General features: G+C 38.6%; 1 protein-coding gene across 1 annotated transcript in view; it reads right to left on the bottom strand.

Moving 5' to 3' along the window:
- ZNF292 (zinc finger protein 292) overlaps positions 1 to 15,444 on the bottom strand; it is a 56,126-nt gene that overhangs the window by 23,601 nt on the left and 17,081 nt on the right. Inside the window, exons 2-4 of the mRNA XM_032681492.1 lie at positions 6,971 to 7,125; positions 6,378 to 6,456; positions 4,918 to 5,053 (exon numbers count right to left, since the gene is read on the bottom strand). Coding sequence (XP_032537383.1) covers positions 4,918 to 5,053; positions 6,378 to 6,456; positions 6,971 to 7,125 — 370 coding nt within the window. The remainder of the gene's footprint in view (positions 1 to 4,917; positions 5,054 to 6,377; positions 6,457 to 6,970; positions 7,126 to 15,444) is intronic.

The following is a 15,444-nucleotide window of genomic DNA, read 5'->3' on the forward strand; positions in this document are numbered from 1 at the left end:
AGATAAATTTTCTTCAGAAACAACTCAAGTGGGGTATCAGCATTAAACAGTTCCCAAGAAAAGATTCTGTTTTATTCTCTTTTATTTATTATTATAGAATCTAATAACTTAAGCAGCGTTTTCCAACTTCTGTGGTCATGGACTAAAAATCTGAGGCCATGCCAATGTTTGTCACCCAAGCAGGTGACAAAACAAGTAGCTGAATACTTCTAATGTGAAAAGATCTTATATGTGCACAAAACCACAAATCTGCATCTACTATATGCATGTAGTTCCTGCACTACAGTTCAAAACGGATTTTACTATTTTATATCATAGTACTGTATCAACATCTTGTAGTAACGCAGCAATACTCATCAGCAAAGAGATCAGTGACAGGCATGTTGTTCTCAACACTGCTTTAAACAACTGGGTATTCATCCTCTAGTTTTTTTCGAGCTCCTTAGTGCACAAATCCTTACAAACACACATTCATCAGAAAACCAAGCAGTGCCCAAGGCAGTCAGGAGTAAGACAAATACTTAATGACATGGCACTCAGAGAACAGTCTCCCTAACATCTTAGGAAGCGAGTACTTCCTGCTCATATTTAGGTGGAGCCCATGCAACAGACTATTCTCAAAACTAGGAGTGCAAGAGAACAACCCAGTTCAGAGAAGCCTGCATTTCCTCATCTGTAATCAGAACGAAAAAGCTGCACTGTGTGATCAAAGAACATGAACTTATCTCACACTATGTCCTGGGTTTATAAAACTGAAAATAAAGGAATCCAAAAGTATCGATCTCTGAGATGAAACAGACACCTAGCTGCACTTCCTACAGGAGATGCAAAGAGGCAAATTGTCCTTCAGGAGTCAACAACAGAGGCCTTCCATAAGAGATAATCACTGACTCAGTAAATACCCAGTTATGGCAAAGATTCTGAATAGGTCATAATTGAGATGACTAAGACTGGAATAAAATAAAAAAAAACATGAAGGAATAACTGAAACAAATAGAGGCATCAAAAGCATAAGAGGATGATCAGGAAAAACACCTCCAATCTCAACTGATAATTTCACCTCCAAGAGACAAATGTTTACACTAGCCATTACTCAAAGACTGAGTTAATCAAATCTGCCAAATGATAATAAACCCGTGTAACAAGCTGACTGCTTAAATATTTGGGAACTTCTGAAATAGCAAATGGTAAAGGCAACATTAAGAACAAAAAGCAAAGTCCTGTAAGTGAAGTTTACAAATATTCCAAAGACTCTTATACTGGAGTTCAGGTTGAAGACTGCTAAGAGGCAGTTGTCCACTGAGAGAGGGTAAGTGGTAGAACACTGGGAATGCTTGATACAGACAAGGAAAACAGAACAATAATTTTGGTATTATTAAAATATCCTTTCAATTAGCAAGAAGATGACACAAAATAACGCATTATTACAGAGAATGACAATAGCTAGAAAACAGCTTGTCAACTGAGGTACAAAAATAGGGATGTGTAATAACAACAATCTTGCCACTGATACAAGCAACAACTGTTATAAGATTCAGTCAATCAAGTACAAGGCAGAAACATCCCTGAGTAAACAACATTCAGAAGCAAAAGGAATCCTGAAATGTCTGTAAAAAACTTTGCAGGAAAACACTGATAAAATGAACAGTCATCAAAACCAAACTCATTATGAAATCACGAAATGGGTAAGGTTGGAAGGAACCACAATGATCCAACCTCCGTACTCAAGTAGGGTCATTCAAGAACACATTCCACAGGATTGAGTCCAGATAGTTCTTGAGTTTCTGCAGGAGGGAGACTTCATAAACCCTCTGGGCAATCTATTCCAGTGCGTGGCCACCTGCACAGTAAAGAAGTTCTTCCTCATATTCAAGAGGAACTTCTGCACATCAGTTTCTGTCTGTTGCCTCTTGTCCTATTGCTTGGCACCACCAAGAAGAGCCTGACTCCAGCTTGACACCCTCCCTTCAGATAGTTATAGACATGGGTTATAGACATCACTTGTCTCTTCTCAAGGCTGAGCAGGTCCAGCTCCCTCAGCCTTTCCTCATAAGAGAGATCCTCCAGTCCTTTAATCATCTTTGTAGCTCTCTGCTGGACCTGTTCTAGGAGCTCCATGTCTCTCTTATACTGAAGGGCCCAGAACCAGACACAGCACTCCAGATGTGGCCTTATCAGGGCAGAGTAGAGGGGCAGGATCACATCCCTTGACCTGTTGGCAATGCTCTTCCTAAAGCACTCCAGTATACCGCTGTCCTTCTTGCCACAAGGGTTGTCTCACGGACAGCTTGTTGTCCATGAGGACCCCCAGGTCCTGCTCCACAGAGTTGCTATCCAGCAGGTCAGCCCTCAGTCTGAAATGGTACCTGGGGTTATTCCTCCCCAGGTGCAGGACCCTGCATTTGCCTCTGTTGAATTTCGAACAGTTCTTCTCTGCCCATCTCTCCAGTCTGTCAAGGTCCTTTTGAAGGACTGCATGGCACTCTGGGGTACTGGTCACTCCTCCCAGCTTTGTGCCATCAGTGAATTCAGTGAACTTGATGAAGGCACTCTACTGGTCTCTTGTGCCAGAGATTCCTGAGGGCTGGTCTTGTCACTAAAGACCAATGCAAAGGTAAGTAATTCTGTCTTCCCTGTGTTTGCTGTCAACAGGGTTCTCTCTCCAGTTAGTAATGGGCCTACACTATCCTTTGTTTTCCTTTTGTTACTGATGTATTTGAAAAAGCCCTTTTTGTTGTCTTTGACATCTTTGGAAAGATTTAATTCCAGATGGGTCTTGGCCTTCCTTGTCTCATTTCGACTTATTCCGATAACCTCTGTGTCTTCATTCCAAGTGGCCTGACTCTGCTTCCATCTCCTGTGTATTTCCTGCTTATGCTTGAGTAATGACAGGAGTTCTTTATTCAAGCATGCAGGTCTCTTGCCCCCTTTGCCTGATTTCTTGCTCATTGGAATGCATTGTTCTTGATCCTGGAAGAGATGATCCTTGAATATCAACCAGATCTTTTGGACCCCTTTTCCCTGCAGGACCTGTTTCCATAGGATTCTTCCACGAAAATCACTAAAGATGCTAAGGTGAGCTCTCCTGAAGTCCATGGTTACAACTGTACTTGCTACCCTGTGTCCTCCTCACCCAATGCTGAACTCATGAGGGAGTTCTTAAAAAGCCTCAACTACAAGGCGATTAATTAAATCTCTCTCTTACAAGTACCTTTCTGTTATGATGGTTAGAGGGTGGTTGATAGGGAGCTAATAAAGGAGTACCCCAGGGAACTCTGAGAACTGCATGCAAATCCACAGTCTCTATTAGATGCGTAATAAATAATTAAAAGAAGCGTCAAAATGTAAATCTTGTGGAAGAGTAAGCACAACTTTCGTAAAAAAAAAAAAAATCAGATTATACATTTACTGGACTTATCCAAGAGAGCTGTGGTAGTACGAATAAAAGGAGATCCAATTAATTTTTTAAAGGCACTAAAAGAAGTCCCTCAAATCCCTAGAAGACAGCAACCTCTCTTAGTAGTAAAACAAAGACCCTTGTACAGGTAAATTATCAGTTAATAGAAAAAGAAAAGAAAAAAACCCCAACAAACTCGGGGGGTTTCCGGAGGATCTGTACCAGGGACCTTTACCTATGTCCAACATTTTTACAAACGTTTGGAAAGGGGTAGTAGAGAACAAGGTCACAAAACACGCTGACAAAAGCAGGGTAGTTAGAACATGCTAGTAGTCCATAATGTGGCATAACAGACAAAACTAAAATCTTGATAAAATCACCAAAATTATTTTCATTGAGGAAAAAATGTCCTAACTGTATATACAGAAAACAGGCAGCATGCTAGGGGAAAGTGCTAACACTGAAACAGGTACTAGTCCTCAAGGAAGAAAAATGTCTGGTTTAGTTCTGATTTAAGAAAACACTGGTTCAGTGCTCAGTCAAGAAGCAAATCTAATGTTAGGAAACATTACGAAAGGAATGCAGAAGGAAGCAGAAAATCAGTACACCTACGTACCGACCGCTGGATAAACCTTTGGTTCCCTTATGAGGAATGGGACAGTCAAGCAAGAAGATACAGAACAGATATGATTGAAGAGAGAAGATACGACAGCAGTCTAACGAATCATGTCTTATGATGCATTCATTAAAAGACACAAGAAGTGTTTACTTTTTAACAAATAGAGATTATCATATGAAATAAGCAGGCACCATGCTAAAGGCAGGCAGACAGTAAGAGGAACTAGTTTACTTGATATAAGAACAGTGCAGCTCTGCCACAGATGCTCAGGTGTGACACTTCACAAAGATTCTAAAACCAATTTTGCAAAGAACCAAAAAACCATCTAAGACTTATTAACACAAGGATATCTCTTCTGAATTACAATCATCAACAATGGAAATAATATATCAGGACAGTATCACTGTAAGCCCCTGTTGATCATATACCCTTCCCTATGCAACTGCTATCAGCCATTCTCAGAACTCAGGTCCAAACAAATCTTCAGCAATGGCCCTCTTGGCATTTCATAACTGAGTAAATACCATTCTCATTAAATATATATATATATATATGTACAGTTTGGGGTTTTTTTGTTTACATCAAGTAATTTTTGTATTCTAGTACTGAACTTATCCCATTGCAAATACCTGTATGTAAACTCCCTTCACACGGCTTATAAAGAAAACTGCAAGAGATCTCAAGGTATGATTATGTTTTGTGCAAAATGTCAACATAACTTATCTATTCCTATGAACATAATCTCTTAATAATTCAGACAATGCTACACATATATTTATTTATACAGCTTATAAACTATCACAAACTATATGAAACAAAGAACTTCCATGTATCATAATAACATATCAATGTATTATAAAAACGAGGTATATTTTATCCCAACAATAATTTTAAATTTTACCTTTATCTGGGTCCAACTGTTCCTGGGAAAGAATACCACACAGTATTGGGTTCTTCCACACTCCTTTCTCTTGTGTAAGCGTAGTTAAAATGTGCAGTTCCCGGCTGCCATTTTCCATCAAGTTTTTATGAGCCACCTGAATAATATATTTTACAAAACAAAGTATTGTTACAAAGACATTAAAAATGAGTCTTTCACACTCCTTTATACCTTATGTGGAAAAAATAACCCCTTACCAGACAGAGAGTTAAATGTATAACAAACTAATCTTAATATTCAGCCAATACAGATCTTACTTCTGCCACTGTTGCCTAAGACATAGGCTGAGAAACGAAAACAACTGAGTGCCTCAAACTCACCTTGAGATTTAATAACAGGGTTACTTCTGAAATTTCTGAAACTAAATTTTGAAATAGGTCTCTCTTTTAAAAATGGACGAGCAATTTCTCTGGTCCACGTATTGGTCTGGTACCAGCTGCCTAAACTATTACTCTTCTCAAACGCTTCAGCGGCTCAATTTCTAAGTCCTGGAGACACTGGAAAAACATTTTTGTAATTGCAAAAGATTTTAGCTGTAAGACCTCACTGCATGGTTCTATGCAAATAAGATGAAATCAGGCTGGAGTCTTAAAATCAATTAAAATACTTTTCACTTCATTTATATACTAGTATAAATCTAGGAGCAGACATACACTTGGGAGCAAACGAAGTACCTGCAAAAATCAGCTGAAGTAGCAATGCACAACTTACATTGGTCCTTAAAAAAAAGAAGGTTCACATCTTTCTTTTCCCTTTTCTATTATTTTTTGACCTGCTCTGAAGGCTGTGGAACACCTCAGCAAACACATCTCTTCAGAACTGATTTATATCAGGCAGTTGCTAATCAAAATTCACTATAAAATAATCAGCCTTGCATCTTCCTATGTTATTTAGGCTGAGAATCCTGAGTCAACAGTATCTGGTCTTTTTCAGTATTATTCTTTCCTCCTCCCCAATCCCCTTTTCTTCTAAATTGTAGACAAGATCTCCCACTACATATTTGTGATAAATACTGAGGAGCAGAACTTGTTCCAACACTCTCCTTTAAAGTAGAGCTCTAACCTTAACCAGCTAGTGCCCTCTGTGAGATCTAACAATCCTGCAGTATCAAGAGGCCTTTCATTCATAAGTTTCAAATGCACAACCACATATAGTAAAGAATGACTTATATAATAATATTTCATTTCTAAGAGTGTTAATAGACAAATCTATCTTAAAACATGAATTTTCTTTCAATAATGTGTAAATATTTTTTGTCCACAGCTGCTGCATGCAGGTGAACATGAGCTTCAGCAATTACTGCAGCGTACATAGGATTTCCAGCTGAAGGCTTTGCTCTTTACAAACATGCTACATGCTCAACATTCCTAGGTTTCCAAACCATTCTGAAAAGCTATTAAGACTCCATGAATCAAACTCACCTGTACAAAAGCCTGAAATTCTTCCCATTTATTTTCAGGTAAATCCAGAGGCAGACACAGTAGAAGTTCAATACAGCTTCTGGAAGTCAAATGGAAGAATCATTTGAGGCAATTTTTGACTTTTAAAACATATAATCAACAATTCTTTATTCTAATATCCAAACAGTTATTTGTTTGAAACATCAGTCACAAAAGTTTGCTTTCTTTGAACGCATAAAGAAAAGGAGGTCCTAGACACTCTTGCAGAAACTGTGAAAGCAACCTCTAAAGACACTGTTAAAAAAAATAAAAAAAAAAGGATTTGTCATCAAATCTGATCCTGTAAAAGCCTGTGTAAACTGATGCACTTTCAGACTGCAAGCAGATCAATATTAGCAAAGTGTTTCAAGCCAGGAATGTTGGCTTGTCCTATATCAGGAGTCCTTCTTGCCTCATTTCAAACAACGAAAGATATTTTCTCTCACATACAGCATCCACCAGGAGGAAGGTAGGTGCTTCCTAACCTTTTTAACACCAAATTGGGAAAGCATTTAGGCGGTGCAAAGTTAAAACTGTACAGGTTGGTTTTAGTAAAAAAAAAAGAATATACTCACAGTGCTAAACGTTCAAGCACAAAGGCTACGTTTTCACACTCAGAGGTAAGATAAGGTCGTGCTTTAACATAACTTCGGATAGCCACCGTGTACACCTCCAGCAGAGGCAGAGGGTCTTCTGATGTTTTCCACTTTTCTGCATATTCCAACAAAGTCTGTTTCGAAAAGGAAAAAACAATCAGAAGTTCAGGAACAAGTGTAAGTTTTAAATTTTATATTCCTCACTAGTAGACCACCCTCCTTAATGATTACATCTCTTCTCCCTAATACGAATTGCATGTTCTCAAAGCATGCCTTTTTCCATTAAAATTTATTGTTTCATTAACAACTGGAACTTAAGACTCCACACACAATCATTCTCTGATCATATAAAAATGTTATGACTGACACTTCCTCATTGTGGTACCATCATATGATTCATTTTACATTCATATTTTCCGAGCATAGAAGCCTGAAGAGCATATCATAATTAAGGAACTGAAAACTCATTTTTTAGACATTCACCTCTACAGTTCAGCTTCTAAAGCAAGTAAATTTGAAAGTTCTAGCCTTTATTTTATCTTCTCTGTCTTGCTACCTTACTGATACAGGTATCTTCAGGATATTGCTTTTTACATGGCCCTGAAAGGAATATGAAGTATGCATTTTAAAGACACCATCTATGCACCAAAAAATCATTAGTCAAAAAGTTGTTTTCCTACTTGCCAGACGAATACCTACAAACTCATCACTCATGAGAGTGATGAAATAATCATCACCACCTAAAATACAAAAGGCTTCTATTAATTTCAGTCAAGGCTGGAGGACTCAGACACACATTAAGGGAGAGTAGCTAGTAATGTTCTCATGTCAACATCCAAACCATATCCCTCTTGGATCCCTGCTCTCAAGCCTAGGGTAGCTTAACAGATTGCAATCTAATTCTACCCTACGGCAGGTTGCATGCAGTCTGTCATATTAAGATGATCAATTTTGCCCTTTGCTTCTTGAGGGGCATAACAGGCAGAAAGCCAAGAGCAAGAGAGAGTAATTTTGGTTGTCCTGACATCCTGCTGAAAGCAGGGCCACTAGAACATGTTGTTTGGAGGAATGTCTGATGGAGCCGTAAGCATCCTGAAGGACAGAGACTCTGCAGCCTTTGTGGGCAAACTGTTTCTGTGTGACTATCATTTACCAGGATTTTCCTCCCCGAGTACCTAGATGCAGTCCCACAGGTTCTCAACAGAGGGATTAATCTCTCTCAGCTGGCGCTAGCACAGCTGAGGATGTAGCTGTTGCTCTGCCAGAAGGGCACCCTGGAAGGCAGTTGGGTTGGTGTCTCCAGAGCTGGTCCCCAGCCTCTACCGGTGCATGGGGCTAGTCCCTCCCACCTGCAAGGCTTTGTGCTCGCCTTGGCTGAACTGTGTGTCAGCCCATTCCCCCTGGATACTGACATTCCTCTCAACAGCCTCTCTGACCTCCCTTACCTCACTTGCTCTCACCAGCAGCATCTGCTGCTATCTCCTCATCTGCAAAACCAGCTATTTCATCATAGAAGGAAATTAGGTTTGTCAGGGTGAAAGCAAGTTACATAGCTCATACTGTCAAGGCCATTTAGCAAAAGTCACAGTTCCCCTTTTTATTAAGATCAGCTATAATTAAAAGAATTTTAACAATAGTGGTTCAGTTCTGACAAGGTTTATTCTGGTAAGGCAAATCAGATCTCTCTAAACAAAGTTCTTCTGCTCCAGAGTCCCCCACATACCTGAACAAAAAATGGAACAAAGTGGTTCTCAACTCATTGTAACATGAAATGGTAAGATTTTGTTTAATTGTTAATATGCAAATGCAACAACCTAAAAGATCTTGCTATGTCTGAGATACAATGCAACTCAAATGATAAAATCATACTTGGAGCAAGCTTATGTATTAGAAAGTAAGAAAACCAAACTTTAACTATTCCTGAAAAGCAAGTCAGTCACATTAAAAAAATACAAGACAAACCAAAACTCGGACTATTCCTATCCTCAACTCTACTAAGCTTAGCCTAATTTAAATTAGCATTAACAGCACTGCCCTGTCTATGCTTGCTATCTGTACTGAGTTAACCAGTGGTACTATTAAGAACATACCTAAAATTCTCATATTTGGCAATGTCCAAAATAAACCCTCTCGATAAAAAATGTCAACTATACTAACTGAATCAGAAAGCTGTTTCATGTGGTCTTTTGCAGTCACAATACTACCACCAGGTTACATATAACTCAGTCTGAACAGAGATCAATCGTACTGCACTCTTTTGAATTTGCATTCGCAGAACAGGTAAGAAATATGCAGGTTTTAGCAAATGCTGCATTAAAGCCTAATACACAGTCACCTTAAAAGAAGTTACATACTCTATCCCTCTCCTGCAGCAGGAGATGCTTCTGCAGCATCTAGTGCTTCCTACTGGAATCTTGAACCTGTCTGTTTTACTCCAATCGTCAATATGATGCTTTCCTAACAGCAGCAAAAAAGCACCACATATCATGGCAGAGAAATTAAGGAAGAGCAAAACAGAGCTGAAGCATGAAAGAAGCAACAGAGGAGAACGGGATAAATAAGCTAATAATATTAGCAAACATCAGTACCACTTGGTGATTTTGATCAATGCACTAGAATAAACAAATCAGAACCAAAGCACTTGGCTTCAAAGAATCCTGAAAGAAACTAAAGCAAAGAGCCTCCCTTTGTCCTAATACTCACACAACCAGAAGTACTATGATTTCTATTACTGACTTGTCATATGTGACATGTTTAAGGATGCCAGTGGCAAAACAGCAAAGCTGAACAAAAAACACTCCAGGAAAGTATACTATAATCCTTCACTTTTGGGGTCTTGAAGCAATGTTTTGGATGGAACAGGCAACAATTTCTTCCTCTTGTTCAGATGATATAAGTATTCACAGTAAAAGAGTGAATAGGACAAGTTTCAGGTTTACATGAATACCACAGACTTGTAGAAGAAACCCTCCTTCCTAACTTGATGTTTCTTGTTAAGTATACAACAGACCAATCAATGCTGCCCCTATTTTTGTCTAAAATAAAAACATAGTCATATATAATCCCTTTTCCTTATGGAACAAACCTTTTCTTCTTTTAAGTGCTTGGGTATGACTTGTATTTTTGCACTGGAGAAAACAACACACAACTGTTTTTTGTTAAATGAATATTACAGCTTAACCAATTTTACACTTGCTTAAAAGAAACAATTCTCCCTGTAAAGGTAAAATGTGAAAGCAAGTTACTGGTGCTACTGAATAAAAGAGGGATGAACACGGTAATCAGAAATTCAGCACAGCTTACTGTTCATATTGATTTGTAGATATGTTGGGAAAATTCTTTGCGTTACTTTGGAATGCTACCTAGCTCAAACAGAGTCAGCTTTGTAATTGAAGATAAATAGTTAAAGTTAACATTGTCATAATGAATTACTTTCCTTTCTGATTCATTTGAAACAACATATTTCTCTCTTTAGACTAAATATATTAAAAAAATCCAAACCAGAACACAATAACCCACCCCCCAAGCAGTAGCTAACATATTAGACCAAAGCAGTAAGAGGTTGCATAAAGTACCATTTTTACCCAGCTTTTATCCAGGTCATCCGAACTTGTTACAACTGGCCTGGCAGCCAAACAGCCAAATCTGCCAAATAGTTTCTGCCAGTAAATTAAGTTGATATTTAGGAAGTTCATCTATGAAGTCATGAATCCTACTTAATACTTGAAACGGTAGGTTAACCTATTAAAGACTTGATGCCTCATTTTTAATGTAGCCCACCTACCTTTACTACTCTCCTCTTCAAAAGACCACAGCAAGCAACAAGACTAATGGAAGCTTTGGCAAGTGAAGGACATTTCAAACTTAGTTACCAAGCCAGGACAACATATCCTGGAGGTGTCTCAAAGTGTTAAGTTGAGCAGAAGAGGAAAGAAGAGAGGGGTGAGAAGAGAGGAGGTGGGGAGATATAACCAAGCGACTGGTCATCTGAGAAGCCTGACTGAATCTCAAGAGGATTCTCGCCTGCCATTACAAAGGCAGCAAAAACTAGAACCTGAAGAAGAAACCAAGAGCCTCAGTAGAGAGACTGATTCATAATGGAGGCTGTGGCAAGTGACCAGGGAGACCTGTAACAACCAGATCGAAGACCTCAAGTTTCATGGGGCAGGAGAGACAGACTTTATAGGCAAGTAGTCAGCATGCTAAAACACTTCCAGCTAGGCAGTATCACCATCTGATCTGCACAAGGGACGATACTGAAGACTGCTGGCCCATTATGACAGAATCCAGATAGAATTCTCGCGGATAATTAGGAACTTTACAGAAAAACCATGTGGACCTTAACACTTGGATGGGAGAATTACAAAAGCACTTGCAGAACTGACAACAGTCCAATGAAGATCTCTACAATTCAAATCCAGATTAATAAGAATAAACTGAAGCAAATAAAATTTCATTTTTAAAATATGAGGTTTAGTACTAGTAGTAAGTAAAAATAGATACAATCAACAGATTGGCAAATTCTCAGAATCCATCATCTAACAAAAAGTATTTGGTGTGCTGGTGACCTGTTACTACGATCTTTTAGAAGTGGTAGATACACTGCATAAAGCAAGCAGAGAAGTCTGCACTATAGCACAATGGCACTAATTTCAGCATTAAATAGTGCTATTTTTATCTCATATATATAGATCAGCCACTTCTAAGCCATTACATGAACTATATTATGCCTGCCACACCCTTCAAAAACATGACAGATTTCCTTGTCTGAGTGTCCCTAGACTATACAGCACTGCCACTGGACAAAGAAAATCAAATTCATTCTGTTTTGCTTAATGAATTATTGTTGTGCTCTGCTTGCAACCATAAAAAGGAAGAATTTTACCCCCAGCCCTGGGCCTCATTAAGTTATTTATCTCCCTTGTCAGGACACGCTTGTTAATCAAGCCAAGTAGTGCATTCAGAACACAGCAGCAAGGTTTTGTTCCTCTGTGAGACTGAAATGGGCATTTTATTTTAGCAGCAGCTTACATAGTCAAGAATCCTCCAAAAAGGGAATCATCTTGATCTGTAAGATAAAAATAAATATGTATTATATACATGATTTAAACTGTGGAAAATATTTAGCCACAGGTAAGTTTCAAACAATACATTTCATAGTTTTCAATCCTTTATCAAAATCCTGACAAGAATGTTGCTGTAGCAACACACCCACCAGAGGATGCTTTGCTACTTTACAAAGTTATACTGAACAACCCTCTCTGCTAAAACTAGATCTGCAACACCAAAGCAGTGTTTTATACTAAAAGGCAGCATTATTTACTATTAACTGAAGTTACACATGTATGGCCCACATCCGTGTGCTTCTTCACCTCTTAAAAAAATGATTCTTACCCTGTACATATCTGGATAAGGGCAAGCTTACTTAAATTTATGTATGCCTGGGACTGTTATTTTCACTCCTTACTAAATCCAAAGGACTAAGACGCTGGGAAAGTGACAGACAGTGGTCACACAGGTAAGCTGCACTTCCCAAACCACTTCAGTAACTAGCAGAACCTCTATTTCAGTGACTTTCCTCAAGCACATCCACACAGCAGAAAAGTCCAAGCAACAAGTTTGATACGCTCAAGTTATCTGGAGATGAGTCTTTAGGAGCTGCACACAGAGTGGCTGCAGGAACGCCCTCCATGAAATAAACTCCACAGTGGCAGAGGTAGCAAAGCAATGACAGAGCTCCATTCAAACAGGCAAGTGCAGGAGCAACAGCACTTCTCAGTGAGATCACTGTGCCCTTTCAGGTTCATGTTGCTCATTCCCACAAAGGCAGGACTCCCCTCAGCTGGCACATCCCCACCTCTCACTCCTCCAGTACCTCTCAACAACCAACTGATCCAAAAGAGCAGCTGCTTTCACAGGAACCATCAAAGGATCCAATTCAAGAAAAAATTCAAAGCTGGTAAAGAATGCCTACAATTCTGCTAGGATCAACTGAAATTTCAAAGGAAAGTGAGGGCTCCAGACAAGAAAGAGTGTAACTTGAGAAAATCAGTGAAGCAGGCATCCCGTATGAACCATGTACATGATTTAAAGAACCTTTTTCTTGGCTTAAGATTCTCCTCCGTGAAGAAGGTAGGTATGACCAGAGGAGGTCTGGTCTAGAAGGTAGGTATGACCAGAGAAGAAGGTCTAATGACCAGAGCCATTCACAGCTTGTATCACTAGATGGATCATGAAGAAATGAAAATGAATTGGGGAACCTGGGTTTGGCACCATCATAGAGGAAGATGCAGACAGATGCTGTACACCCTAATGAGCCTGAAAACATAACTACTTCAGTCAAATCAAGTTCCACTTACTTCTCTGGACTGGCTTAGAGTTGGATATTTAGGACGAAAGGGACTGCAAGAAAGAACACATATACCATAACTTGATCCAGAAGAAGTGTCCCTCAGGGCTCTTTCTTGGGACCAATGCTATTCAGTATCTTCATTAATGACACAGATATTGGGATTGAGTGCACCGTCTGCAATTTGGAGATGACACGAAGCTGAGCGATGCAGTTGACACCACAGAAGGGAGGGATACTACCCAGAGGGACTCAGACAAGCTTCAGAAATGTATCCACAAGAACATCAACAAGTATACACAAGAAGTTCAACAAGTCGGAGTGCAAGGTGCTGCACCTGGGTCAGGTAACCCCAAATATGATTCAAACAGATGGTCTTTGTGAGCAGCTGTCTTCTACATTAGATCTTATTATAAACCCAGACCTAGTGCCAGGCATTGCCTTTAAAAACATACAACAAAAGTGACAGGAAGAAGCTTTTGCAGTACTACATACTGTTTCTCCCACATAAGTACTGCTCAAGTGTTACTCATCATCTGTATAGTTTTCTTTTCCCACACAAACTGAGGAAAAATAAAGCTGTGTGTATTTCCCTCAGGTCATGAAATATATTGTCTGTGGTCAGCTAATGAACAGTGTAAAAAGGGAGTGGTAACTCTAATATTGACCTTTAAAAGCTCCATGTTACTATCAGCTTGCAATTATTTCCACTCTTACTTCCTCAAATTTCTTCTGTACTACTTTAGATAACCAAGAATTACCTTTCAAATATACACAACTGTACTTCAGCAATGTAATGCACAATAATAATCTAACTCCTGCTTGTTGATGTCCAAGTTACTAAAACTTGCAATGATGAGCCATGGGAACTAGACAAAGCCAGACACTGCAGCAGTAAGGATATGAAAATACTTATCATACCTATTGAAAGAGTCTTCTTATGCCAACTGACTGCTGCTGAATGTAAAGAACACTGTCAATGCAACTATGATGACCCATGAAGAAAACAGAACAGATGATGCTCCCCAATTTTGTATTACCAGCATAATCGTCTTTGTATTACAAAATTGAAGTGTAGGCCTGAAAGTAATCTGAGAGTCATACCAAAACTTAAACTGAAATTAAAATGGAAACATTGGCTACTATATCTCAATATCCAGTACCCTACGCATTTCATCCTTCTTGAGCTGCCATCTTTCTGCTTTTGACATGAAAAAGTAATTTTACTGAAGTTTAGACAAGTGAGATTCACTGTACCTCTTGTAAAAAATATTTTTCCCCTTCATGATTCTGTACTTCATTTTTTTTGCCTTTTGCATTTATCTCCATACCTTGCAGATAATCACTAAATGAAGACAAGGGTTTAAAAGTCTGACTAGTAGGCCCAGATCATTTCTCTCTACTTTATTTTTTTTCCAATAAAGGAGCAGTCTACTATTCGGTTAAAAAAATAACCCAATTAGTAAGATTAAAGACATCCCTCACAATACTAACTCCAAGGGTCTGTACTCTTAAGTCAGTTTTCACTTCCAAAACTAAAACCTTCTCCCTGAAAAAGTATTTTCCCATGCATATGCTTCACATTGATAACCTTAAAAGTATGCTAGTCACGAGCTGCAACTGCTTATGTTTAACTATTGCTCAAAAGAAAATAAAATCTCTGAGATGAAATCTCTAAAAAATTAATACAGTGCTTCTCTTTAATACTGATGAACTCACTAATGAAATATCTACAGAAAATACATATACACAAAAAGTATTTTTTAAAAATCAATGAGTTATACTATGTCTAACTGCAATGTAAAAATTAAACTATTATATATAACCTTGTTGTACACATAAATTCTTCAGATCAAGAACAGAACAATACAGTGAAGTGAGAAATAAAACACCTTTATGAAAGGATTCAAAAAATGCTGAATGTTCACCAAGGCACTGCTTTCCAGGAATAAAGATAACAGAAAGAAAGGGTCTCTAGTCTTCTTAGGATAGCCATGAAGAAATTTCTCAAATTGCATGCAGAGGTGACAAGACCCTAAAGAGAAACAGAGCATGGGTACCAGAGAGACAGCAAGTGCTACAAATTGCAAGACAGTTTAGTTCA

The sequence above is a fragment of the Chiroxiphia lanceolata genome, chromosome 3 (genome assembly GCF_009829145.1).
Source record: "Chiroxiphia lanceolata isolate bChiLan1 chromosome 3, bChiLan1.pri, whole genome shotgun sequence".
In the NCBI taxonomy this organism is placed as follows: domain Eukaryota; kingdom Metazoa; phylum Chordata; class Aves; order Passeriformes; family Pipridae; genus Chiroxiphia; species Chiroxiphia lanceolata.